A 26987-nucleotide genomic window follows, 5' to 3' on the forward strand; every position below is an offset into this window, starting at 1 on the left:
TGTAATAATAAAACAAACTACTGCTGCAGTACTGTAATAATAAAACAAACTACTGCTGCAGTACTGTAATAATAAAACAAACTACTGCTGCAGTACTGTAATAATAAAACAAACTACTGCTGCAGTACTGTAATAATAAAACAAACTACTGCTGCAGTACTGTAATAATAAAACAAACTACTGCTGCAGTACTGTAATAATAAAACAAACTACTGCTGCAGTACTGTAATAATAAAACAAACTACTGCTGCAGTACTGTAATAATAAAACAAACTACTGCTGCAGTACTGTAATAATAAAACAAACTACTGCTGCAGTACTGTAATAATAAAACAAACTACTGCTGCAGTACTGTAATAATAAAACAAACTACTGCTGCAGTACTGTAATAATAAAACAAACTACTGCTGCAGTACTGTAATAATAAAACAAACTACTGCTGCAGTACTGTAATAATAAAACAAACTACTGCTGCAGTACTGTAATAATAAAACAAACTACTGCTGCAGTACTGTAATAATAAAACAAACTACTGCTGCAGTACTGTAATAATAAAACAAACTACTGCTGCAGTACTGTAATAATAAAACAAACTACTGCTGCAGTACTGTAATAATAAAACAAACTACTGCTGCAGTACTGTAATAATAAAACAAACTACTGCTGCAGTACTGTAATAATAAAACAAACTACTGCTGCAGTACTGTAATAATAAAACAAACTACTGCTGCAGTACTGTAATAATAAAACAAACTACTGCTGCAGTACTGTAATAATAAAACAAACTACTGCTGCAGTACTGTAATAATAAAACAAACTACTGCTGCAGTACTGTAATAATAAAACAAACTACTGCTGCAGTACTGTAATAATAAAACAAACTACTGCTGCAGTACTGTAATAATAAAACAAACTACTGCTGCAGTACTGTAATAATAAAACAAACTACTGCTGCAGTACTGTAATAATAAAACAAACTACTGCTGCAGTACTGTAATAATAAAACAAACTACTGCTGCAGTACTGTAATAATAAAACAAACTACTGCTGCAGTACTGTAATAATAAAACAAACTACTGCTGCAGTACTGTAATAATAAAACAAACTACTGCTGCAGTACTGTAATAATAAAACAAACTACTGCTGCAGTACTGTAATAATAAAACAAACTACTGCTGCAGTACTGTAATAATAAAACAAACTACTGCTGCAGTACTGTAATAATAAAACAAACTACTGCTGCAGTACTGTAATAATAAAACAAACTACTGCTGCAGTACTGTAATAATAAAACTAACTACTGCTGCAGTACTGTAATAATAAAACAAACTACTGCTGCAGTACTGTAATAATAAAACAAACTACTGCTGCAGTACTGTAATAATAAAACAAACTACTGCTGCAGTACTGTAATAATAAAACAAACTACTGCTGCAGTACTGTAATAATAAAACAAACTACTGCTGCAGTACTGTAATAATAAAACAAACTACTGCTGCAGTACTGTAATAATAAAACAAACTACTGCTGCAGTACTGTAATAATAAAACAAACTACTGCTGCAGTACTGTAATAATAAAACAAACTACTGCTGCAGTACTGTAATAATAAAACAAACTACTGCTGCAGTACTGTAATAATAAAACAAACTACTGCTGCAGTACTGTAATAATAAAACAAACTACTGCTGCAGTACTGTAATAATAAAACAAACTACTGCTGCAGTACTGTAATAATAAACAAACTACTGCTGCAGTACTGTAATAATAAAACAAACTACTGCTGCAGTACTGTAATAATAAAACAAACTACTGCTGCAGTACTGTAATAATAAAACAAACTACTGCTGCAGTACTGTAATAATAAAACAAACTACTGCTGCAGTACTGTAATAATAAAACAAACTACTGCTGCTGTACTGTAATAATAAAACTAACTACTGCTGCTGTACTGTATTCTGACATTGCTCGTCCTAATATGTATTTGTGGTCCTCTGTAGCTCAGCTGGTAGAGCACGGCGCTTGTAACGCCAAGGTAGTGGGTTCGATCCCCGGGACCACCCATACACAAAAAAAATGTATGCACGCACGACTGTAAGTCGCTTTGGATAAAAGCGTCTGCTAAATGGCATATTATTATTATTATTTATTATTATTTATATATTTATTAATTCCATTATTTTACTTTTAGATGTGTGTGTATTGTGTGTATTGTTGTGAATTGTTAGATACTACTGCACTGTTGGAGCTAGGAACACAAGCATTTCGCTACACCCGCAATAACATCTGCTACAAATGTGTTTGTGACCAATACAATTTGATTTTATTTTATTTGAAGACTAAAACATGTAATACTAACACTTTGCGATTATTTTTTTTAATGAAAAGCGTGTTACAAATGAAATGTATTTATGATGATGCTGATTATTACTACTACTATCCTGTTCCAAACACATCAGATGTATAGTTAATACCATACTGTAACACCAGCCAGGACACAACTAACTAATGATTTACTGCTTTAAATATTGGGTCAGTGTTTTTGACCACTGGTTTAACCAAACAACCCTTTGGGTGTGTATGTAAGATAACCTAACCAAACAACCCTTTGGGTGTGTATGTAGATAACCGGTCCCACCCAGAGGTCATCAGGGGTTTACCTCTTAAAAACTCAAGGCTCCTAAATGGACGTCATCACCTTGAGTCCAACAGTCATTTTGACCATGTCTTTTTTCCTCATGGCTTTACTAGGACCTGTCTGTGTCCTTGTGTTTTCTCACAACACCAGAACCATGTAACCTGGGTTCCAGATCTGTTTGTGCCATCATTCCGTAACCATGTAACCTGGGTTCCAGATCTGTTTGTGCCATCATTCCGTAACCATGTAACCTGGGTTCCAGATCTGTTTGTGCCATCATTCCGTAACCATGTAACCTGGGTTCCAGATCTGTTTGTGCCATCATTCCGTAACCATGTAACCTGGGTTCCAGATCTGTTTGTGCCATCATTCCGTTCTTCCAAACATGACAAGGAGTTGGAATGATCGCACAAACAGATCTGGGACCAGGCTAAGAAGCATGTGGTTATTTAAACAGATCTAGGACCAGGCTAAGAAGCATGTGGTTATTTCAACAGATCTGGGACCAGGCTAAGAAGCATGTGGTTATTTCAACAGATCTGGGACCAGGCTAAAAAGATTGTGGTTATTTCAACAGATCTGGAACCAGGCTAAAAAGATTGTGGTTATTTCCTGATAATGCATCTGATGCTGTGCATTAATTATTCTGGAAAGGTTACCCTCCGGGTGGACAACATCAGCACGGTGTGGACTGGCAATTAAGAACAGCCTTTTACCCAGCCTCACCAAATCACCTGTCGGCATAAGACTCATGTCTCTCCATATCTCCCTAGCCAAGATGTGCCCAAGCAACCACCAAGGTTTGGACGGAGCGGGTTCTTGAGCTGCAGTATTCTGATGACTGTGCTCTTGTGGCCCACACTCCAGAAGACCTTCAGTCCGTCCTTGTAGCGGCTGTGAGGGTCTATAGCAGGATGGAACTGTCTATCAACACCACCAAGACAGAGGTGGTCTGCCAATGGAGATCCAGCCCTCCACCCACCATGCCTGTCTTCACCATTGAACACAAATCACTGGCAACAGTCCCGTCCTTCAAACACCTGGGCAGCATCCTCTCGGCGGACTGCAGCATCGACCTCGAAATTCAAAATAGGATCAAGCAAGCATCAGCTTCCTTTGGGAAACTCAGACGCATGGTCTTCCAAAACAGGGATCTCCACCTCCACACCAAAGTCTCCGTCTATCAAGCCGTCTGCATTACCACACGTCTTTACAGCTGTTCTATCAAGCCGTCTGCATCACCACACGTCTTTACAGCTGTTCTATCAAGCCGTCTGCATCACCACACGTCTTTACAGCTGTGAAGCCTGGGTCACTTAGTCACCACAAGAAGCAGCCATGCCTGCCCCTGTCAACACAGACTGAGACATACCACCATGCTGCCCCCTCCAACACAGACTGAGACATACCACCATGCTGCCCCCACCAACACAGACTGGGACATACCACCATGCTGCCCCCACCAACACAGACTGGGACATACCACCATGCTGCCCCCACCAACACAGACTGAGACATACCACCATGCTGCCCCCACCAACACAGACTGGGACATACCACCATGCTGCCCCCACCAACACAGACTGGGACATACAACCATGCTTGTCATTTATCGCCCTCAAGGTTCCCTTGGAGAGTTCATCAATGAGCTTGATGCCTTGATAAGTTCCTTTCCTGAGGATGGCTCACCCCTCACAGTTCTGGGTGACTTTAACCTCCCTACGTCTACCTTTGACTCATTTTTCTCTGCCTCCTTCTTTCCACTCCTCTCCTCTTTTGACCTCACCCTCTCACCGTCCCCCCCTACTCACAAGGCAGGCAATACGCTTGACCTCATCTTTACTAGATACTGTTCTTCTACTAATCTCACTGCAACTCCCCTCCATGTCTCCGACCACTACTTTGTATCCTTTTCTCTCTCGCTCTCCTCCAACACTACTCACTCTGCCCCTACTCAGATGGTAATGCGCCGTCGCAACCTTCGCTCTCTCTCTCCCGCTACTCTCTCCTCTTCCATCCTATCATCTCTTCCCTCTGCTCAATCCTTCTCCCTCCAATCTCCTGATTCTGCCTCCTCAACCCTCCTCTCCTCCCTTTCTGCATCCTTTGACTCTCTATGTCCCCTATCCTCCCGGCCGGCTCAGTCCTCCCCTCCTGCTCCGTGGCTTGACGATTCATTGCGAGCTCACAGAACAGGGCTCCGGGCAGCCGAGCGGAAATGGAGGAAAACTAGACTCCCTGCGGACCTGGCTTCTTTTCACTCCCTCCTCTCTACATTTTCTTCATCTGTTTCTGCTGCTAAGGCCACTTTCTACCACTCTAAATTCCAAGCATCTGCCTCTAACCCTAGGAAGCTCTTTGCCACCTTCTCCTCCCTGCTGAATCCTCCTCCCCCTCCCCCTCCCCCCTCCTCCCTCTCTGTGGATGACTTCGTCAACCATTTTGAAAAGAAGATTGACGACATCCGATCCTCATTTGTTAAGTCAAATGACACTGCTGGTCCTACTCACACTACCCTACCCTATGCTTTGACTTATTTCTCCCCTCTCTCTCCAGATGAAATCTTGCGACTTGTGATGGCCGGCCGCCCAACAACCTGCCCGCTTGACCCCATCCCCTCCTCTTTCTCCAGACCATCTCCGGTGACCTTCTCCCCTACCTCACCTCGCTCATCAACTCATCCTTGACCGCTATCTATGTCCCTTCCGTCTTCAAGAGAGCGAGAGTTGCACCCCTTCTCAAAAAACCTACACTCGATCCCTCCGATGTCAACAACTACAGACCAGTATCCCTTCTTTCTTTTCTCTCCAAAACTCTTGAGCGTGCCGTCTTTAGCCAACTCTCTTGCTATCTCTCTCAGAATGACCTACTTGATCCAAACCAGTCAGGTTTCAAGACTGGTCATTCAACTGAGACTGCTCTTCTCTGTGTCACGGAGGCTCTCCGCACTGCTAAAGCTAACTCTCTCTCCTCTGCTCTTGTCCTTCTAGACCTGTCTGCTGCCTTTGATACTGTGAACCATCAGATCCTCCTCTCCACCCTCTCCGAGCTGGGCATCTCCGGCGCGGCTCACTCCTGGATTGCGTCCTACCTGACCGGTCGCTCCTACCAAGTGGCGTGGCGAGAAGCTGTCTCCGCACCACGTGCTCTCACCACTGGTGTCCCCCAGGGCTCAGTTCTAGTCCCTCTCCTATTCTCGCTATACACCAAGTCACTTGGCTCTGTCACATCCTCACATGGCCTCTCCTATCATTGCTACGCAGACGACACACAAGAAAACCAGACGGCACAATTTTTGTTTTGTTTTTAAATTTAAGGATATCCAGGGGCACACTCCAACACTTAAATGAAGCATTTGTGTTTAGTGAGTCCGCCAGATCAGAGACAGTAGGGATGACCAGGGATGTTCTCTTAATTAGTGGGTGAATTTGACAATTTTCCTTTCCTGCTAAGCATTTAAAATGTTACTTTTGGGTGTCAGGGAAAATGTAGGAGCAAAAAGTACATACTTTTCTTTAGTAGTGAAGTAAAATAAAAAGTAGTCAAAAATATAAATAGTTAAGTACAGTTACCCCCAAAAACGACTTAAGTACTTTAAAGTAATTTTACTGAAGTACTTTACACCACTGCTCTGAGTACACATACGCCAGTGATGTAGGAGCAGGTCCTATAATCCTACAGCAGGACGACAACAATGTCCAGTGGGGTTCTTTCCGGAAAGAAACTGGCCTCCTATCAGAAACACTGCAGGGCTAAATCATATTTAACAATCTACATTTAATAAACCTGACTATCTGATTCCATTTAATATTATAGTGAAACCAAGTGCAATTAAGACGGACTAAAATCAAGAAATGGTCATGAGGAACAAATATCAAAGTAAGTATTATTTTAATAACTTTGTAAAATGAATTAAATCAGACCATAGTAAAACTGTGTTTACCTGAGTCATGTCCTCTGATATCTCCACTGAGGGGATCTCTCTGCCGTGCAGGCCAGTGGTAGTGTCTTCACTAGAGTGTCCCACTGAGGGGATCTCTCTGCCGTGCAGGCCAGTGGTAGTGTGTTCCCTAGAGTGTCCCACTGAGGGGATCTCTCTGCCGTGCAGGCCAGTGGTAGTGTGTTCCCTAGAGTGTCCCACTGAGGGGATCTCTCTGCCGTGCAGGCCAGTGGTAGTGTGTTCCCTAGAGTGTCCCACTGAGGGGATCTCTCTGCCGTGCAGGCCAGTGGTAGTGTGTTCCCTAGAGTGTCCCGGCTGGTCCTGCAGCTCCAGGTCCCCTGTCCCTGACCCCACTATAGCAGAAGCAGCTCTCTGTGCCTGGCTCTCCTCTGGTAGGTCCTCCTCCTCATAACAACTAGCACTGGGTCCACTACACACTGACTCCTGGGACGTCCAGTCAGCCTGGTCGACCGGAGCACTCAGTCTGTTTAGAACAGCGTCATTCACAGCACTCCCAGCAGTTCCAGCCGTGTTAACAGTGTGAGAGATAGCACCTCCTCCATGCCTTCTGTCTCCAACAGTCTTACTGGTGGGTGTGTTGGGGCTGCTGTAGGTCTGGTAGTCCTGCTGAGCCAGGGAGGAGGTGGGGGTGATGTCTGGGACAGAGGAACTCATCCTGTGGTTTAAGACATGTTCTGGACACACCTCAGTCTTACTGGCGCTCTTCCTGCCCCGCCGGAGGCTAGAGAGGAGGGGCCGGGCGCGCTGCCGCAGGTGGGACAACACACCTGACTTCTTAGAAGGGGAGTCCATGGTGATGAGCAGGAAGAGGAGGAAGAGGAGGACGAGGAGGAGAGGGTGTAGATGGTGCTCTGAGGTCTATCTAGGGTTGAACATCCATCACTGAAAGCTGTGAAATAGAGAGACAGAAAGACGGAATTAGAGAGAAACCAAACTGTGAACTGTATGTCAGTCATCATTACCACAATCACATTTTCACTGGTTAGTAGCTAACTAAGAAAACTATCTACCGACTAAGGCTGAGGAGCATAGAAGCACTGGATGATTAGATTAAAATACATCAAGGTAATGTTTTCCAATAGATCTAGTTCCATGACTGCATTCACCATCAGATGAGGGTGTTCAGCAGACTAAACCTAACAGATTGTACTGGCTGTCTTCCTGTGACATCACAGCAGTCTGGCCCCTGGATATTCTTCCTTCCTTTCACATGTAAACTATATGTGTGTAATCATCCCATTACTGACAGCAGTCCCACTAGTTCCCTATTATAGTAGTCAAACTACAAAGACACAAGGACAACAGCTGAATCAGTTGATAAGAGCTCAACTCAGTATGCTGCTAACCTCTACCTCTAGTCTGATATCACTGCTGTATGCTGATAACCTCTACCTCTAGTCTGATACCACTGCTAACCTCTACCTCTAGTCTGATATATCACTGCTAAGCTCTGCCTCTAGTCTGATATCACTGCTAAGCTCTGCCTCTAGTCTGATATCACTGCTGTATGCTGATAACCTCTACCTCTAGTCTGATATCAATGCTGTATGCTGCTAACCTCTACCTCTAGTCTGATATCACTGCTGTATGCTGCTAACCTCTACCTCTAGTCTGATATCACTGCTGTATGCTGCTAACCTCTACCTCTAGTCTGATATCACTGCTAACCTCTACCTCTAGTCTGATATCACTGCTGTATGATGCTAACCTCTACCTCTAGTCTGATATCACTGCTGTATGCTGATAACCTCTACCTCTAGTCTGATATCACTGCTGTATGATGCTAACCTCTACCTCTAGTCTGATATCACTGCTGTATGATGCTAACCTCTACCTCTAGTCTGATATCACTGCTGTATGCTGATAACCTCTACCTCTAGTCTGATATCACTGCTGTATGATGCTAACCTCTACCTCTAGTCTGATATCACTGCTGTATGATGCTAACCTCTACCTCTAGTCTGATATCACTGCTGTATGCTGATAACCTCTACCTCTAGTCTGATATCACTGCTGTATGATGCTAACCTCTACCTCTAGTCTGATATCACTGCTGTATGCTGATAACCTCTACCTCTAGTCTGATATCACTGCTGTATGATGCTAACCTCTACCTCTAGTCTGATATCACTGCTGTATGATGCTAACCTCTACCTCTAGTCTGATATCACTGCTAACCTCTACCTCTAGTCTGATATCACTGCTGTATGATGCTAACCTCTACCTCTAGTCTGATATCACTGCTGTATGCTGATAACCTCTACCTCTAGTCTGATATCACTGCTGTATGATGCTAACCTCTACCTCTAGACTGATATCACTGCTGTATGCTGATAGCCTCTACCTCTAGTCTGATATCACTGCTAACCTCTACCTCTAGTCTGATATATCACTGCTGTATGCTGCTAACCTCTACCTCTAGTCTGATATCACTGCTAACCTCTACCTCTAGTCTGATATCACTGCTGTATGCTGCTAACCTCTACCTCTAGTCTGATATCACTGCTGTATGCTGATAACCTCTACCTCTAGTCTGATACCACTGCTAACCTCTACCTCTAGTCTGATATCACTGCTGTATGATACTAACCTCTACCTCTAGTCTGATATCACTGCTGTATGCTGATAACCTCTACCTCTAGAATGATATCACTGCTGTATGCGGCTAACCTCTACCTCTAGTATGATATCACTGCTGTATGATGCTAACCTCTACCTCTAGTCTGATATCACTGCTAACCCCTGCCTCTAGTCTGATATCACTGCTGTATGCTGATAACCTCTACCTCTAGTCTGATATCACTGCTGTATGCGGCTAACCTCTACCTCTAGTCTGATATCACTGCTGTATGATGCTAACCTCTACCTCTAGTCTGATATCACTGCTAACCCCTGCCTCTAGTCTGATATCACTGCTGTATGCTGATAACCTCTACCTCTACTCTGATATCACTGCTGTATGATGCTAACCTCTACCTCTAGTCTGATATCACTGCTAACCCCTGCCTCTAGTCTGATATCACTGCTGTATGCTGATAACCTCTACCTCTAGTCTGATATCACTGCTGTATGCTGATAACCTCTACCTCTAGTCTGATATCACTGCTAACCTCTGCCTCTAGTCTGATATCACTGCTAACCTCTGCCTCTAGTCTGATATCACTGCTGTCTGATGCTAACCTCTACCTCTAGTCTGATATCACTGCTGCATGCTGCTAACGTCTACCTCTAGTTTGATATCACTGCTGTATGCTGATAACCTCTGCCTCTAGTCTGATATCACTGCTGTATGCTGATAACCTCTACCTCTAGTCTGATATCACTGCTGTATGATGCTAACCTCTGCCTCTAGTTTGATATCACTGCTGTATGCTGCTAGCCTCTACCTCTAGTCTGATATCACTGCTGTATGCTGCTAACCTCTACCTCTAGTCTGATATCACTGCTGTATGCTGATAACCTCTGCCTCTAGTCTGATATCACTGCTGTATGCTGATAACCTCTACCTCTAGTCTGATATCACTGCTGTATGCTGCTAACGTCTACCTCTAGTTTGATATCACTGCTGTATGCTGCTAGCCTCTACCTCTAGTCTGATATCACTGCTGTATGCTGCTAACCTCTACCTCTAGTCTGATATCACTGCTAACCTCTAACTCTAGTCTGATATCACTGCTAACCTCTGCCTCTAGTCTGATATCACTGCTAATCTCTGCCTCTAGTCTGATATCACTGCTGTATGCTGCTAACCTCTACCTCTAGTCTGATATCACTGCTGTATGCTGCTAACCTCTACCTCTAGTCTGATATCACTGCTGTATGCTGCTAACCTCTACCTCTAGTCTGATATCACTGCTAACCTCTGCCTCTAGTCTGATATCACTGCTAACCTGTGCCTCTAGTCTGATATCACTGCTGTATGATACTAACCTCTACCTCTAGTCTGATATCACTGCTGTATGCTGATAACCTCTACCTCTAGTCTGATACCACTGCTAACCTCTGCCTCTAGTCTGATATCACTGCTGTATGCTGCTAACCTCTACCTCTAGTCTGATATCACTGCTGTATGCTGATAACCTCTGCCTCTAGTCTGATATCACTGCTGTATGCTGATAACCTCTACCTCTAGTCTGATATCACTGCTGTATGATGCTAACCTCTGCCTCTAGTTTGATATCACTGCTGTATGCTGCTAGCCTCTACCTCTAGTCTGATATCACTGCTGTATGCTGCTAACCTCTACCTCTAGTCTGATATCACTGCTGTATGCTGATAACCTCTGCCTCTAGTCTGATATCACTGCTGTATGCTGATAACCTCTACCTCTAGTCTGATATCACTGCTGTATGCTGCCAACGTCTACCTCTAGTTTGATATCACTGCTGTATGCTGCTAGCCTCTACCTCTAGTCTGATATCACTGCTGTATGCTGCTAACCTCTACCTCTAGTCTGATATCACTGCTAACCTCTAACTCTAGTCTGATATCACTGCTAACCTCTGCCTCTAGTCTGATATCACTGCTAATCTCTGCCTCTAGTCTGATATCACTGCTGTATGCTGCTAACCTCTACCTCTAGTCTGATATCACTGCTGTATGCTGCTAACCTCTACCTCTAGTCTGATATCACTGCTGTATGCTGATAACCTCTACCTCTAGTCTGATACCACTGCTAACCTCTGCCTCTAGTCTGATATCACTGCTGTATGCTGCTAACCTCTACCTCTAGTCTGATATCACTGCTGTATGCTGCTATCGTCTACCTCTAGTCTGATACCACTGCTAACCTCTGCCTCTAGTCTGATATCACTGCTGTATGCTGATAACGTCTACCTCTGGTCTGATATCACTGCTGTATGCTGCTAACCTCTACCTCTAGTCTGATATCACTGCTAACCTCTGCCTCTAGTCTGATATCACTGCTAACCTCTACCTCTAGTCTGATATCACTGCTGTATGCTGCTAACGTCTACCTCAAGTCTGATATCGCTGCTGTATGCTGATAACGTCTAACTCTGGTCTGATATCACTGCTGTATGCTGCTAACCTCTACCTCTAGTCTGATATCACTGCTAACCTCTGCCTCTAGTCTGATATCACTGCTAACCTGTGCCTCTAGTCTGATATCACTGCTGTATGATGCTAACCTCTACCTCTAGTCTGATATCACTGCTGTATGCTGATAACCTCTACCTCTAGTCTGATATCACTGCTGTATGCTGATAACCTCTACCTCTAGTCTGATACCACTGGTAACCTCTGCCTCTAGTCTGATATCACTGCTGTATGCTGCTAACCTCTACCTCTAGTCTGATATCACTGCTGTATGCTGATAACGTCTGCCTCTAGTCTGATATCACTGCTGTATGCTGATAACCTCTACCTCTAGTCTGATATCACTGCTGTATGATGCTAACCTCTGCCTCTAGTCTGATATCACTGCTGTATGCTGATAACGTCTACCTCTGGTCTGATATCACTGCTGTATGCTGCTAACGTCTACCTCAAGTCTGATATCGCTGCTGTATGCTGATAACGTCTAACTCTGGTCTGATATCACTGCTGTATGCTGCTAACCTCTACCTCTAGTCTGATATCACTGCTAACCTCTGCCTCTAGTCTGATATCACTGCTAACCTGTGCCTCTAGTCTGATATCACTGCTGTATGATGCTAACCTCTAGTCTGATATCACTGCTGTATGCTGATAACCTCTACCTCTAGTCTGATATCACTGCTGTATGCTGATAACCTCTACCTCTAGTCTGATACCACTGCTAACCTCTGCCTCTAGTCTGATATCACTGCTGTATGCTGCTAACCTCTACCTCTAGTCTGATATCACTGCTGTATGCTGCTAACGTCTACCTCTAGTCTGATACCACTGCTAACATCTGCCTCTAGTCTGATATCACTGCTGTATGCTGCTAACCTCTACCTCTAGTCTGATATCACTGCTGTATGCTGCTAACGTCTACCTCTAGTCTGATACCACTGCTAACCTCTACCTCTGGTCTGATATCACTGCTGTATGCTGCTAACCTCTACCTCTAGTCTGATATCACTGCTAACCTCTGCCTCTAGTCTGATATCACTGCTAACCTGTGCCTCTAGTCTGATATCACTGCTGTATGATGCTAACCTCTACCTCTAGTCTGATATCACTGCTGTATGCTGATAACCTCTACCTCTAGTCTGATATCACTGCTAACCTCTACCTCTAGTCTGATATCACTGCTGTATGATGCTAACCTCTACCTCTAGTCTGATATCACTGCTGTATGATGCTAACCTCTACCTCTAGTCTGATATCACTGCTGTATGCTGATAACCTCTACCTCTAGTCTGATATCACTACTAACCTCAACCTCTAGTTTGATATCACTGCTGTATGCTGATAACCTCTACCTCTAGTCTGATATCACTGCTAACCTCTACCTCTAGTCTGATATAACTGCTGTATGCGGCTAACCTCTACCTCTAGTCTGATATCACTGCTAACCTCTGCCTCTAGTCTGATATCACTGCTGTCTGATGCTAACCTCTACCTCTAGTCTGATATCACTGCTGTATGCTGCTAACGTCTACCTCTAGTCTGATACCACTGCTAACCTCTGCCTCTAGTCTGATATCACTGCTGTATGCTGCTAACCTCTACCTCTAGTCTGATATCACTGCTGTATGCTGATAACGTCTACCTCTGGTCTGATATCACTGCTAACCTCTGCCTCTAGTCTGATATCACTGCTAACCTCTGCCTCTAGTCTGATATCACTGCTGTATGATGCTAACCTCTACCTCTAGTCTGATATCACTGCTAACCTCTACCTCTAGTCTGATATCACTGCTAACCTCTACCTCTAGTCTGATATCACTGCTGTATGATGCTAACCTCTACCTCTAGTCTGATATCACTGCTGTATGCTGATAACCTCTACCTCTAGTCTGATATCACTGCTGTATGATGCTAACCTCTACCTCTAGTCTGATATCACTGCTGTATGATGCTAACCTCTACCTCTAGTCTGATATCACTGCTGTATGATGCTAACCTCTACCTCTAGTCTGATATCACTGCTGTATGCTGATAACCTCTACCTCTAGTCTGATATCACTGCTGTATACTGCTGACCTCTACCTCTAGTCTGATATCACTGCTGTATACTGCTGACCTCTACCTCTAGTCTGATATCACTGCTAAAGTCTACCTCTAGTCTGATATCACTGCTGTATGCTGCTAACCTCTACCTCTAGTCTGATATCACTGCTAACCTCTACCTCTAGTCTGATATCACTTTTGTATGCTGCTAACGTCTACCTCTAGTCTGATATCACTGCTGTATGCTGCTAGCCTCTACCTCTAGTCTGATATCACTACTGTATGCTGCTAACCTCTACCTCTAGTCTGATATCACTGCTAACCTCTGCCTCTAGTCTGATATCACTGCTGTATGCTGCTAACCTCTAGTCTGATATCACTGCTAACCTCTACCTCTAGTCTGATATCACTGCTGTATGCTGTTTACCTCTACCTCTAGTCTGATATCACTGCTGTATGCTGCTAACCTCTACCTCTAGTCTGATATCACTGCTGTATGCTGCTAACCTCTACGTCTAGTCTGATATCACTGCTGTATGCTGATAACTACTACCTCTAGTCTGATATTGATGTATATTCTTTAATAAATTAGAAGATAGAACTGGGTTAATCACGAACATTGTGTTAGAATTGTTTGTTACTGGGCTAGGAATTTTATTGGGGCATTTCACTGTGTGTGTGGGGGAGTAAAGGAAAACTGCCCTAGGGTCAAAGTGCTTGCTCTTACTTCAATCCATGGCTGCCTTTTGTCTCTCTCTTCAAACACAGTGAAGGGAGCGGCACTAGGGTTGAATAGAGTTTGGGCTAGACCTTTGTCTCTTGGGTATCTCCTTGATTGGTTACAGCTTGAGGGGGTGAGGTACAGGGGAGCGGGTGATTGGTTGGAGTAATAGTTCAGCCGTCCTCAGGGACAAAGGAAGTGGGCGGAGCAATAAAAGAGCGGGAAAACTGAAGAGGACTATATAAGATGGAGAAAGACCTTAAGAAGGTGTGCTCCTCTGCAGACGAGTATCGGCTTTGTTGGAAACTTTAATAAAGTCATTTCTTGGTGCAACAAAAACTCTGTAAGACCTTATTTGTAATAAAGTATGGTGGTTATTTTCCACAACAATATCACTGCTGTATGCTGATAACCTCTACCTCTAGTCTGATATCACTGCTGTATGCTGCTAACCTCTACCTCTAGTCTGATATCACTGCTAACCAGTGGCGGCTCCTGAAAAAATTCTCAGGGGGGGCAATTTTTCTGATGATTTAGGTGACCTACACACATTTAAAAAAAGATATGTCCAGCAACAACATGAAGACAGGGGCAGCATATAAGTCAATACCAGAAGCATTTATTGACTGATCTCAAAAGTGTTGGCTTACCAGGGTTGGTGGAGCCCTCAGTTTCATCTTTGCCTCGCAAAGCTAACTCAAACACTCCGCAAAACTTCACACACTGGATTAGCCGGCTGAGGATGTGGCGGTTCTTGCTAATGTCGTAGTAAATATATTTGTTATAGTGAATATGGAATATGATATGTTGAGTAAAATGTTGTGCTAAGATCTATTTAGGTCAGGAGCTGGTTATAAGTTCTGTTCCTATCCAATAACAATGGACAAAAGGGTCCTATCTTGTCAGCCTTGTCAGTTTCAGTTCTCCAGTAAACTTGTGATTATCAACACTAACCTCATCGTTGTGGCGGCGGACAGCTAGCCTGTATCCCTCATCCAGTTGAGTGGTTATGTTCACTCTCCCCAAAGCAGACAATCTCAAACAGCTATCCATGTGGGTCTTTGACAGCTCATGTTTCTTAATCTTTCCTGAAAGATGGTGCATGTCCGTTACACACCAGTCGCTGTCCAAGCGGTGCTGTCTGCCGTGCCGCCTTCAGGGTGAAAGAGTAAGCAGGGGGTAGCAGAAGACTGCATTAGCTACATCGCAGCCTGCTAGCCAGGTTTTTCGTTCGTACCAATTTTTGGAAAATCCTCGGGTGTAGGACTTCCCCCCTTTAGTAGAAACCTGTTGAATTATTAAATTTGGTCTGGGAGGTCGTAATTGTTTCGTTGCCAATTTATCTTCATTTGTTCGCCGACAAAAAGGAACTTCTTTCAAAGACACAATCGAGTTGCACTGAAGCCTAGACATTTTGATAGTAGTAGTGAATTGATTGAGGCTGCTACCCGCTCTTTTCTTAGTTACGTTCATGGTTATGTTACGTATGACGAAAGCGCGTAAGTGCAAGCCCTCAGAAACCCATATAGATTGTATTGAAAGCTCTGATATTTGAAAAAAATTGATTTTACATGGGAGTCTATGACAGACTTCTGGGCGATTTTCAACCTGACTGAAATCGCCCCAAAAGGGGGGGGGGGCCATTTGAAGCACGACTTTAGCCTGATTGGACATTTAGTGGCACTGTGGCAGATCAGACGTCTAGATTACAACACTGATAACTACTGTTGCCGTGATATAATTGATTAGAAAAAAAATCCCTTCCTTTTCCCGTTTGGCAGTGCGTCGCCCATATCGCCCTATTGAACACACCGCCCCTGCTGCTAACCTCTGCCTCTAGTCTGATATCACTGCTAACCTCTACCTCTAGTCTGATATCACTGCTGTATGCTGATAACCTCTACCTCTAGTCTGATATCACTGCTGTATGATGCTAGCCTCTACCTCTAGTCTGATATCACTGCTAACCTCTACCTCTAGTCTGATATCACTGCTAACCTCTGCCTCTAGTCTGATATCACTGCTGTATGCTGATAACCTCTAGTCTGATATCACTGCTGTATGCTGCTAACCTCTAGTCTGATATCACTGCTGTATGCTGCTAACCTCTACCTCTAGTCTGATATCACTGCTAACCTCTAGTCTGATATCACTGCTGTATGCTGCTAACCTCTACCTCTAGTCTGATATCACTGCTGTATGCTGCTAACCTCTAGTCTGATATCACTGCTGTATGCTGCTAACCTCTAGTCTGATATCACTGCTGTATGCTGCTAACCTCTACCTCTAGTCTGATATCACTGCTGTATGCTGATAACGTCTACCTCTAGTCTGATATCACTGCTAACCTCTACCTCTAGTCTGATATCACTGCTGTATGCTGCTAACCTCTACCTCTAGTCTGATATCACTGCTGTATGCTGCTAACCTCTACCTCTAGTCTGATATCACTGCTGTATGCTGATAACGTCTACCTCTAGTCTGATATCACTGCTGTATGCTGCTAACCTCTACCTCTAGTCTGATATCACTGCTAACGTCTACCTCTAGTCTGATATCACTGCTGTATGATGCTAACCTCTACCTGTAGTCTGATATCACTGCTGTATGCTGATAACCTCTACCTCTAGTCTGATATCACTGCTGTATGCTGATAACCTCTACCTCTAGTCTGATATCACTGCTGTATGCTGCTAACCTCTACCTCTAGTCTGATATCACTGCTAACCTCTACCTCTAGTCTGATATCACTGCTAACCTCTACCTCTAGTCTGATATCACTGCTAACCTCTACCTCTAGTCTGATATCACTGCTGTATGCTGCTAACCTCTACCTCTAGTCTGATATCACTGCTGTATGCTGCTAACCTCTAGTCTGATATCACTGCTGTATGCTGCTAACCTCTAGTCTGATATCACTGCTGTATGCTGCTAACCTCTACCTCTAGTCTGATATCACTGCTAACCTCTAGTCTGATATCACTGCTGTATGCTGATAACCTCTACCTCTAGTCTGATATCACTGCTGTATGCTGCTAACGTCTACCTCTAGTCTGATATCACTGCTGTATGCTGATAACCTCTACCTCTAGTCTGAAATCACTACTGTATGCTGCTAACCTCTACCTCTAGTCTGATATCACTGCTGTATGCTGATAACGTCTACCTCTAGTCTGATATCACTGCTGTATGCTGTTAACGTCTACCTCTAGTCTGATATCACTGCTAACCTCTACCTCTAGTCTGATATCACTGCTGTATGCTGCTAACCTCTACCTCTAGTCTGATATCACTGCTGTATGCTGCTAACCTCTACCTCTAGTCTGATATCACTGCTGTATGCTGATAACGTCTACCTCTAGTCTGATATCACTGCTGTATGCTGCTAACCTCTACCTCTAGTCTGATATCACTGCTAACGTCTACCTCTAGTCTGATATCACTGCTGTATGATGCTAACCTCTACCTGTAGTCTGATATCACTGCTGTATGCTGATAACCTCTACCTCTAGTCTGATATCACTGCTGTATGCTGATAACCTCTACCTCTAGTCTGATATCACTGCTGTATGCTGCTAACCTCTACCTCTAGTCTGATATCACTGCTAACCTCTACCTCTAGTCTGATATCACTGCTAACCTCTACCTCTAGTCTGATATCACTGCTAACCTCTACCTCTAGTCTGATATCACTGCTGTATGCTGCTAACCTCTACCTCTAGTCTGATATCACTGCTGTATGCTGCTAACCTCTACCTCTAGTCTGATATCACTGCTAACGTCTACCTCTAGTCTGATATCACTGCTGTATGATGCTAACCTCTACCTGTAGTCTGATATCACTGCTGTATGCTGATAACCTCTACCTCTAGTCTGATATCACTGCTGTATGCTGATAACCTCTACCTCTAGTCTGATATCACTGATGTATGCTGCTAACCTCTACCTCTAGTCTGATATCACTGCTGTATGCTGCTAACCTCTACCTCTTGTCTGATATCACTGCTAACCTCTACCTCTAGTCTGATATCACTGTATAGATACAGACCAAACTACAACTGGTTTAATGAAGTACAGATACAGACCAAACTACAACTGGTTTAATGAAGTATAGATACAGACCAAACTACAACTGGTTTAATGAAGTATAGATACAGACCAAACTACAACTGGTTTAATGAAGTATAGATACAGACCAAACTACAACTGGTTTAATGAAGTATAGATACAGACCAAACTACAACTGGTTTAATGAAGTATAGATACAGACCAAACTACAACTGGTTTAATGAAGTATAGATACAGACCAAACTACAACTGGTTTAATGAAGTATAGATACAGACCAAACTACAACTGGTTTAATGAAGTATAGATACAGACCAAACTACAACTGGTTTAATGAAGTATAGATACAGACCAAACAGACCAAACAGACCAAACAGACCACACTACAACAGGAGGAGGAACGCTGAAACCCTAAAGCAATAATCCCCTGATGTGGTGAGTTGCCAGGTTACAGAGAGGGTATAGGCTATGGTCATAACCACAGATAAGTGCATTCTCACTAAACCATTAACCTACAGTTCCCCCTTTTACCCTCAGAACAGCCTCAACCTACAGTTCCCCCTTTTACCCTCAGAACAGCCTCAACCTACAGTTCCCCCTTTTACCCTCAGAACAGCCTCAACCTACAGTTCCCCCTTTTACCCTCAGAACAGCCTCAACCTACAGTTCCCCCTTTTACCCTCAGAACAGCCTCAACCTACAGTTCCCCCTTTTACCCTCAGAACAGCCTCAACCTACAGTTCCCCCTTTTACCCTCAGAACAGCCTCAACCTACAGTTCCCCCTTTTACCCTCAGAACAGCCTCAACCTACAGTTCCCCCTTTTACCCTCAGAACAGCCTCAACCTACAGTTCCCCCTTTTACCCTCAGAACAGCCTCAACCTACAGTTCCCCCTTTTACCCTCAGAACAGCCTCAACCTACAGTTCCCCCTTTTACCCTCAGAACAGCCTCAACCTACAGTTCCCCCTTTTACCCTCAGAACAGCCTCAACCTACAGTTCCCCCTTTTACCCTCAGAACAGCCTCAACCTACAGTTCCCCCTTTTACCCTCAGAACAGCCTCAACCTACAGTTCCCCCTTTTACCCTCAGAACAGCCTCAACCTACAGTTCCCCCTTTTACCCTCAGAACAGCCTCAACCTACAGTTCCCCCTTTTACCCTCAGAACAGCCTCAACCTACAGTTCCCCCTTTTACCCTCAGAACAGCCTCAACCTACAGTTCCCCCTTTTACCCTCAGAACAGCCTCAACCTACAGTTCCCCCTTTTACCCTCAGAACAGCCTCAACCTACAGTTCCCCCTTTTACCCTCAGAACAGCCTCAACCTACAGTTCCCCCTTTTACCCTCAGAACAGCCTCAACCTACAGTTCCCCCTTTTACCCTCAGAACAGCCTCAACCTACAGTTCCCCCTTTTACCCTCAGAACAGCCTCAACCTACAGTTCCCCCTTTTACCCTCAGAACAGCCTCAACCTACAGTTCCCCCTTTTACCCTCAGAACAGCCTCAACCTACAGTTCCCCCTTTTACCCTCAGAACAGCCTCAACCTACAGTTCCCCCTTTTACCCTCAGAACAGCCTCAACCTACAGTTCCCCCTTTTACCCTCAGAACAGCCTCAACCTACAGTTCCCCCTTTTACCCTCAGAACAGCCTCAACCTACAGTTCCCCCTTTTACCCTCAGAACAGCCTCAACCTACAGTTCCCCCTTTTACCCTCAGAACAGCCTCAACCTACAGTTCCCCCTTTTACCCTCAGAACAGCCTCAACCTACAGTTCCCCCTTTTACCCTCAGAACAGCCTCAACCTACAGTTCCCCCTTTTACCCTCAGAACAGCCTCAACCTACAGTTCCCCCTTTTACCCTCAGAACAGCCTCAATTCATCGGGTCATGGACTCTACAAGGCGTCGAAAGCGTTCCGCTGGGATGCTGGCCCATGTTAACTCCAATGCTTCCCACAGGGATGCTGGCCCATGTTGACTCCAATGCTTCCCACAGGGATGCTGGCCCATGTTGACTCCAATGCTTCCCACAGGGATGCTGGCCCATGTTGACTCCAATGCTTCCCACAGGGATGATGGCCCATGTTAACTCAAAATGCTTCCCACAATTGTGTCAAGTTGGCTGGATGCCCTTTGGGTGGTGTACAATTCTTGATACACACGGGAAACTGTTGAGCGTGAAAAACCCAGCAGCATTACAGTTCTTGACACACAAACCGGTGCACCTGGCACCTACTACCGTACCCTGTTCGAAAGGTACTTAAATATTTTGTCTTGCCCATTCACCCTCTGAATAGCACACACACACACAATCCATGTCTCAATTGTCTCAAGGTTAAAACATATTTATTTAACCTTAATTCATCAATCAAGTACAAGGGTGGAGTGAAAACCCACAGACACTCGGCCCTCCGTGGAATGAGTTTGACACGTGGTCTATGTCATGGAAAGAGGTGTTCCTAATGTTTGGTAAACTCAGTGTCTATATTCTTAATTTTAAAAACTAACTTCAAAACAGCTCTCAATTGTCTTGGGGTCAAAGTCATAGTTCATAAAAAGAATGTGTTATAAATGTGTTATGAATGTGTTAAAAAATGTGTTATGAACGTGTTAATAAATGTGTTAATAAAGGTGTTATGAATGTGTTAAAAAATGTGTTAATAAATGTGTTAAATGTGTTAATAAATGTGTTAAATGTGTTACAGATGTGTTAATAAATGAGTTGTGTTAATGCTTATTTATAAATGTGTTATGAACGTGTTATGAATGTGTTAAGATGTGGTATACATGTGTTAATACATGTGGTATGAATGTGTTAATACGTGGTATGAATGTGTTAATAAATGTGTTATAAATGTATTAATACATGTGTTATGAATGTGTTAAAAAATGTGTTATGAGTGTGTTAAAAAATGTGTTAATAAATGTGATATGAATGTGTTAAACGTGTTAAATGTTATGAATGTGTTAAATGTGTTATGAATGTGTTAATAAATGTGATATGAATGTGTTAAACGTGTTAAATGTTATGAATGTGTTAAATGTGTTATGAATGTGTTAATACATGTGCTATGAATGTGTTAACGTGTTTATACATGTGCTATATGTTGTGTTAATGTGTTATTAAATGTGATATGAATGTATAAACACTTGCAAATAAATGTGTTATAGATGTGTTAATACATGTGTTATGAATGTGTTAATGTGTTAATAAATCTGATATGAATGTATAAACACTTGCAAATAAATGTGTTATAGATGTGTTAATAAATGTGTTACGAATGTGTTAATAATTGTTACGAACGTGTTAATAAATGTGTTATGAATGCGTTAAGTGTTATGAATGTGTTAATGTGCTAATAAATGTGTTATGAATGTGTTAATAATTGTTACGAACGTGTTAATAAATGTGTTATGAATGTGTTAATGTGCTAATAAATCTGATATGAATGTGTTAATAAATGTGTTATGAATGTGTTAATAATTGTTACGAACGTGTTAATAAATGTGTTATGAATGCGTTAAGTGTTATGAATGTGTTAATGTGCTAATAAATCTGATATGAATGTGTTAAGATGTTGTGTTAAGTGTTAATAAATGTGTTGTGTTAATACATGTGTTATGAATGGCTTAATAAATGTGTTACGAATGTGTTAATATGTTATGAATGTCAGCCAGCAGCAACATTCATATGGAAATGTCCTGAGAATTAAACTGAATAGGTTTTATGTGATTGGCAGCAATCCCAGAGGAGATTATATGAATGTTGACATGCACGGACATGATGACATCTCAACACCAGACAGACTACAGCAGAACTAGATCCTTCCACAAAGAGTAGAGCTTCTATGGAACAGAGAAACAGTATCGGCAGACTGTTTCCAATCATCAGAAAACCTTCAGTTTTAACTCTTTTTGAATTCATCCAATTAGAAAACACTTAGCAGAGACTAGAACTTCCATCATAGAAACAATATAATGTTCTTAACTTTTCCTGTTATTTTTAACATAAAATAATGAGATTCATCATATTGGAAATGCTTAAATACAGTATGCATAAAGAACATATAAATACACAATCCATTCTCAAGTATTGAGTCCAAGAACATTTTAGTCTAGATCAAGTTTATGATAAGTCACTGGCTGAACTGAAGTGACACACCTCCTGTGTTTACATGGCTTGGCCTCCTGGCACCTTGGCTCCAACCCGGAGGAATCTGCTGTGTCCTTGTGGACTGTGGAACACCTAGTCTGAGTCCCACATGGCACCCTATTCCCTGTATAGTGCACTACTTTAGACCAGAGCCCATACAGCTCTATATAGGGAATAGGGTGCCATTTGGGAATCAGGCCTAGCCTGGATTAATGGTCTTCGTTCCATTTCACCAATTTTCCTCGCCTGGAATAGGTCCTGTGTAGCTCAGTTGGTAGAGCATGGTGCTTGCAACGCCAGGGTTGTGGGTTCGATTCCCACGGGGGCCCAGTATGGAAAAAAATGTATGCACTCACTAACTGTAAGTGGCTCTGGATAAGAGCGTCTGCTATAAATGACTAAAATGTAAAATGAATAAGGGTCTTGGTTCCATTTCACCAATATTCCTCTAGACTGTGGGAACACGGTGAATAATACAGCCCAGGAACCTTGCTGCTGTTGTTGGGTTGCATTCTGGTAGAACTCCTTTATGTGGAACCTCAACTACCTTTGACCCAGCCCAGAAGCTTCAGAAATATTTACCATGTATCAATATAGAAATGTCCAGCTCTTTGGGCCTTCCATTCAAATGGAACCATTGTTTCATGAACCGTGTCCGTCCAGCGGAATAATATTTGTTTATCAGAAGAGTTCAAGCGTGACAGAAGGGCAACTTAATGTGAAGTATTGCTCCTTTGTCTGGCCTGGTCCCAGACCTGTTTGTGTTATTACCAACTCCATTTCTCATTGTAAAGTCAAACATAACAATGTCATAAGGAGTGGCAAGAAAGCAGTAACAGACTGGCATCTAGGCTCCCTTTTAGAACAGAGGGACTGTTTCATAACTACCAATACGTAACATTTATATTAGCATCACAACAGTCCTGTGACAGGAAGACTTTTCCCAACGTTGCCTTGAACAGCAGCTTCCCTGGGATCATCTCAGAGCATTGTCACGTCATGTCTCTTCACCACACGATGGAGAAAAAAAGTCCTATTTTACAGCAGAATGAAATGAACAGTAAAATGACAGGTCTGCAGCCACACACAGCAGGCAGCAGGAACATAATCCACTGTAATCCCTGTAGAGTAGCGGGTCCAGGAAGAGAGCTGTACTGTAGTGTATTATAGAGAACAGCACCTGCCCACTGCACCCTGCTGCGGTTAGTCTCCAGAGAAAACAACCACTGGACATTAAGCCTCTTCCAGAGCCTCTGGGTTTATGATGCGTTCCAAATGGCACCCTAATCCCTACACTCTAGAACCTAAAAGGGTTATTCATCTGTCCCCATAGGAGAACCCTTTGAAGAACCCTTGTTGGTTCCAGGTAGAACCGTTTTGGGTTCCGTGTAGAACCCTTTCCACAAAGGGTTCTACCTGGAACCAAAAAGGGTTCTACCTGGAACCAAAAAGGGTTCTACCTGGAACCAAAAAGGGTTCTACCTGGAACCAAAAAGGGTTCTACCTGGAACCAAAAAGGGTTCTACCTGGAACCAAAAAGGGTTCTCCTAATAGGACAGATGAAGAACCCTTCTGGATCCCTTTTCTCTAAGAGTGTATATAGTGCTGGAATGGAGTCAATGGAATGGCTTCAAACACATGGAAACCATGGAAACCATGTGTTTGATATATTTGAAAGCATTCTACTGATTCCGCTCTAGCCATTACCACGAGCCCGTCCTTCCCAATCACATGTATTTCTAAAGGCCTTTTTACATCAGCAGATATCACAGTGCTAAACTGAAACCCAGGCTAAAACCCCAAACAGGTGCCACCGACCGCCTGTGATTTAGTGCACTATAAAGGGAGTAGGGTGCCATTTGGGACTCAGAGGTATATTCTGTATTTACCTCCAGCAGCCTCCAGCCTCCAGCCTCCAGCCTCCAGCTTCCAGCCTCCAGCCTCCAGCCTCCAGCCTCCAGCCTCCAGCACTCTGTCTCCTGACTCTGGTATCTCATTATGGGGTAGGGGTCAAATGTCCAGCCAGAAATCACACATATGATTGGCCTGATCATGAGACGATGCATGCTAGTGGATCATAATGACAGCAGGTCCAGATATACCTAATACTCTACTAGTGGATCATAATGACAGCAGGTCCAGACATACCTAATACTCTACTAGTGGATCATAATGACAGCAGGTCCAGACATACCTAATACTCTACTAGTGGATCATAATGACAGCAGGTCCAGACCTACCTAATACTCTACTAGTGGATCATAATGACAGCAGGTCCAGATATACCTAATACTCTACTAGTGGATCATAATGACAGCAGGTCCAGACATACCTAATACTCTACTAGTGGATCATAATGACAGCAGGTCCAGATATACCTAATACTCTACTAGTGGATCATAATGACAGCAGGTCCAGACATACCTAATACTCTACTAGTGGATCATAATGACAGCAGGTCCAGACCTACCTAATACTCTACTAGTGGATCATAATGACAGCAGGTCCAGATATACCTAATACTCTACTAGTGGATCATAATGACAGCAGGTCCAGATATACCTAATACTCTACTAGTGGATCATAATGACAGCAGGTCCAGACCTACCTAATACTCTACTAGTGGATCATAATGACAGCAGGTCCAGACATACCTAATACTCTACTAGTGGATCATAATGACAGCAGGTCCAGACATACCTAATACTCTACTAGTGGATCATAATGACAGCAGGTCCAGACATACCTAATACTCTACTAGTGGATCATAATGACAGCAGGTCCAGATATACCTAATACTCTACTAGTGGATCATAATGACAGCAGGTCCAGACATACCTAATACTCTACTAGTGGATCATAATGACAGCAGGTCCAGACATACCTAATACTCTACTAGTGGATCATAATGACAGCAGGTCCAGACATACCTAATACTCTACTAGTGGATCATAATGACAGCAGGTCCAGACATACCTAATACTCTACTAGTGGATCATAATGACAGCAGGTCCAGATATACCTAATACTCTACTAGTGGATCATAATGACAGCAGGTCCAGACATACCTAATACTCTACTAGTGGATCATAATGACAGCAGGTCCAGACATACCTAATACTCTACTAGTGGATCATAATGACAGCAGGTCCAGACATACCTAATACTCTGCTAGTGGATCATAATGACAGCAGGTCCAGACATACCTAATACTCTACTAGTGGATCATAATGACAGCAGGTCCAGATATACCTAATACTCTACTAGTGGATCATAATGACAGCAGGTCCAGACATACCTAATACTCTACTAGTGGATCATAATGACAGCAGGTCCAGATATACCTAATACTCTACTAGTGGATCATAATGACAGCAGGTCCAGACATACCTAATACTCTACTAGTGGATCATAATGACAGCAGGTCCAGACATACCTAATACTCTACTAGTGGATCATAATGACAGCAGGTCCAGATATACCTAATACTCTACTAGTGGATCATAATGACAGCAGGTCCAGACCTACCTAATACTCTACTAGTGGATCATAATGACAGCAGGTCCAGACATACCTAATACTCTACTAGTGGATCATAATGACAGCAGGTCCAGATATACCTAATACTCTACTAGTGGATCATAATGACAGCAGGTCCAGATATACCTAATACTCTACTAGTGGATCATAATGACAGCAGGTCCAGATATACCTAATACTCTACTAGTGGATCATAATGACAGCAGGTCCAGACATACCTAATACTCTACTAGTGGATCATAATGACAGCAGGTCCAGACATACCTAATACTCTACTAGTGGATCATAATGACAGCAGGTCCAGACATACCTAATACTCTACTAGTGGATCATAATGACAGCAGGTATTTTTTTTATCTTAATCTCGTATTTTCTTTATTGTCACTTCTGTTTGGAAGAAATCAGTGAACTGTTAATCCAGGATGCAGGGCGAGGGCTCCGTAGTCTGACCCAGATGAGGGGATTAGAGGAAGAGGAATAAAATGTTCACAGAAACATTTAATAAAAGAGTGTGATGGATGGAGGGGAGGATGACGTTCGGGAGAGAGAGAGAGGAGGAGAGGAGAGAGGAGGAGAGGAGAGAGGAGGAGAGGAGAGGAGAGAGAGAGAGGAGGAGAGGAGATGGGGAGAGGAGAGAGAGAGAGAGGAGGAGAGGAGAGAGGAGGAGAGGAGGGGAGGATGACGTTCGGGAGAGAGAGAGAGGAGGAGAGGAGAGGAGAGAGGAGGAGAGGAGAGAGGAGGAGAGGAGAGGAGGATGACGTTCGGGAGAGAGAGAGAGGAGGAGAGGAGAGGAGAGAGGAGGAGA

General features: G+C 43.3%; 1 protein-coding gene across 1 annotated transcript in view; it reads right to left on the reverse strand.

Annotated features, from left to right (window-relative positions):
• Nucleotides 1-6580: 6580 nt before the first annotated feature.
• LOC311119824 (uncharacterized protein) overlaps nucleotides 6581-26987 on the reverse strand; it is a gene marked incomplete at its 3' end in the record, with an annotated part of 36979 nt that continues 16572 nt past the window's right edge. The window contains exon 2 of the mRNA XM_084194483.1: nucleotides 6581-7487. Within this exon, the coding sequence (XP_084050609.1) occupies nucleotides 6581-7390 (810 nt within the window). The remainder of the gene's footprint in view (nucleotides 7488-26987) is intronic.

Source organism: Coregonus lavaretus, assembly GCF_964263955.1.
Source record: "Coregonus lavaretus genome assembly, contig: HAP1_SCAFFOLD_3879, whole genome shotgun sequence".
Taxonomy (NCBI): domain Eukaryota; kingdom Metazoa; phylum Chordata; class Actinopteri; order Salmoniformes; family Salmonidae; genus Coregonus; species Coregonus lavaretus.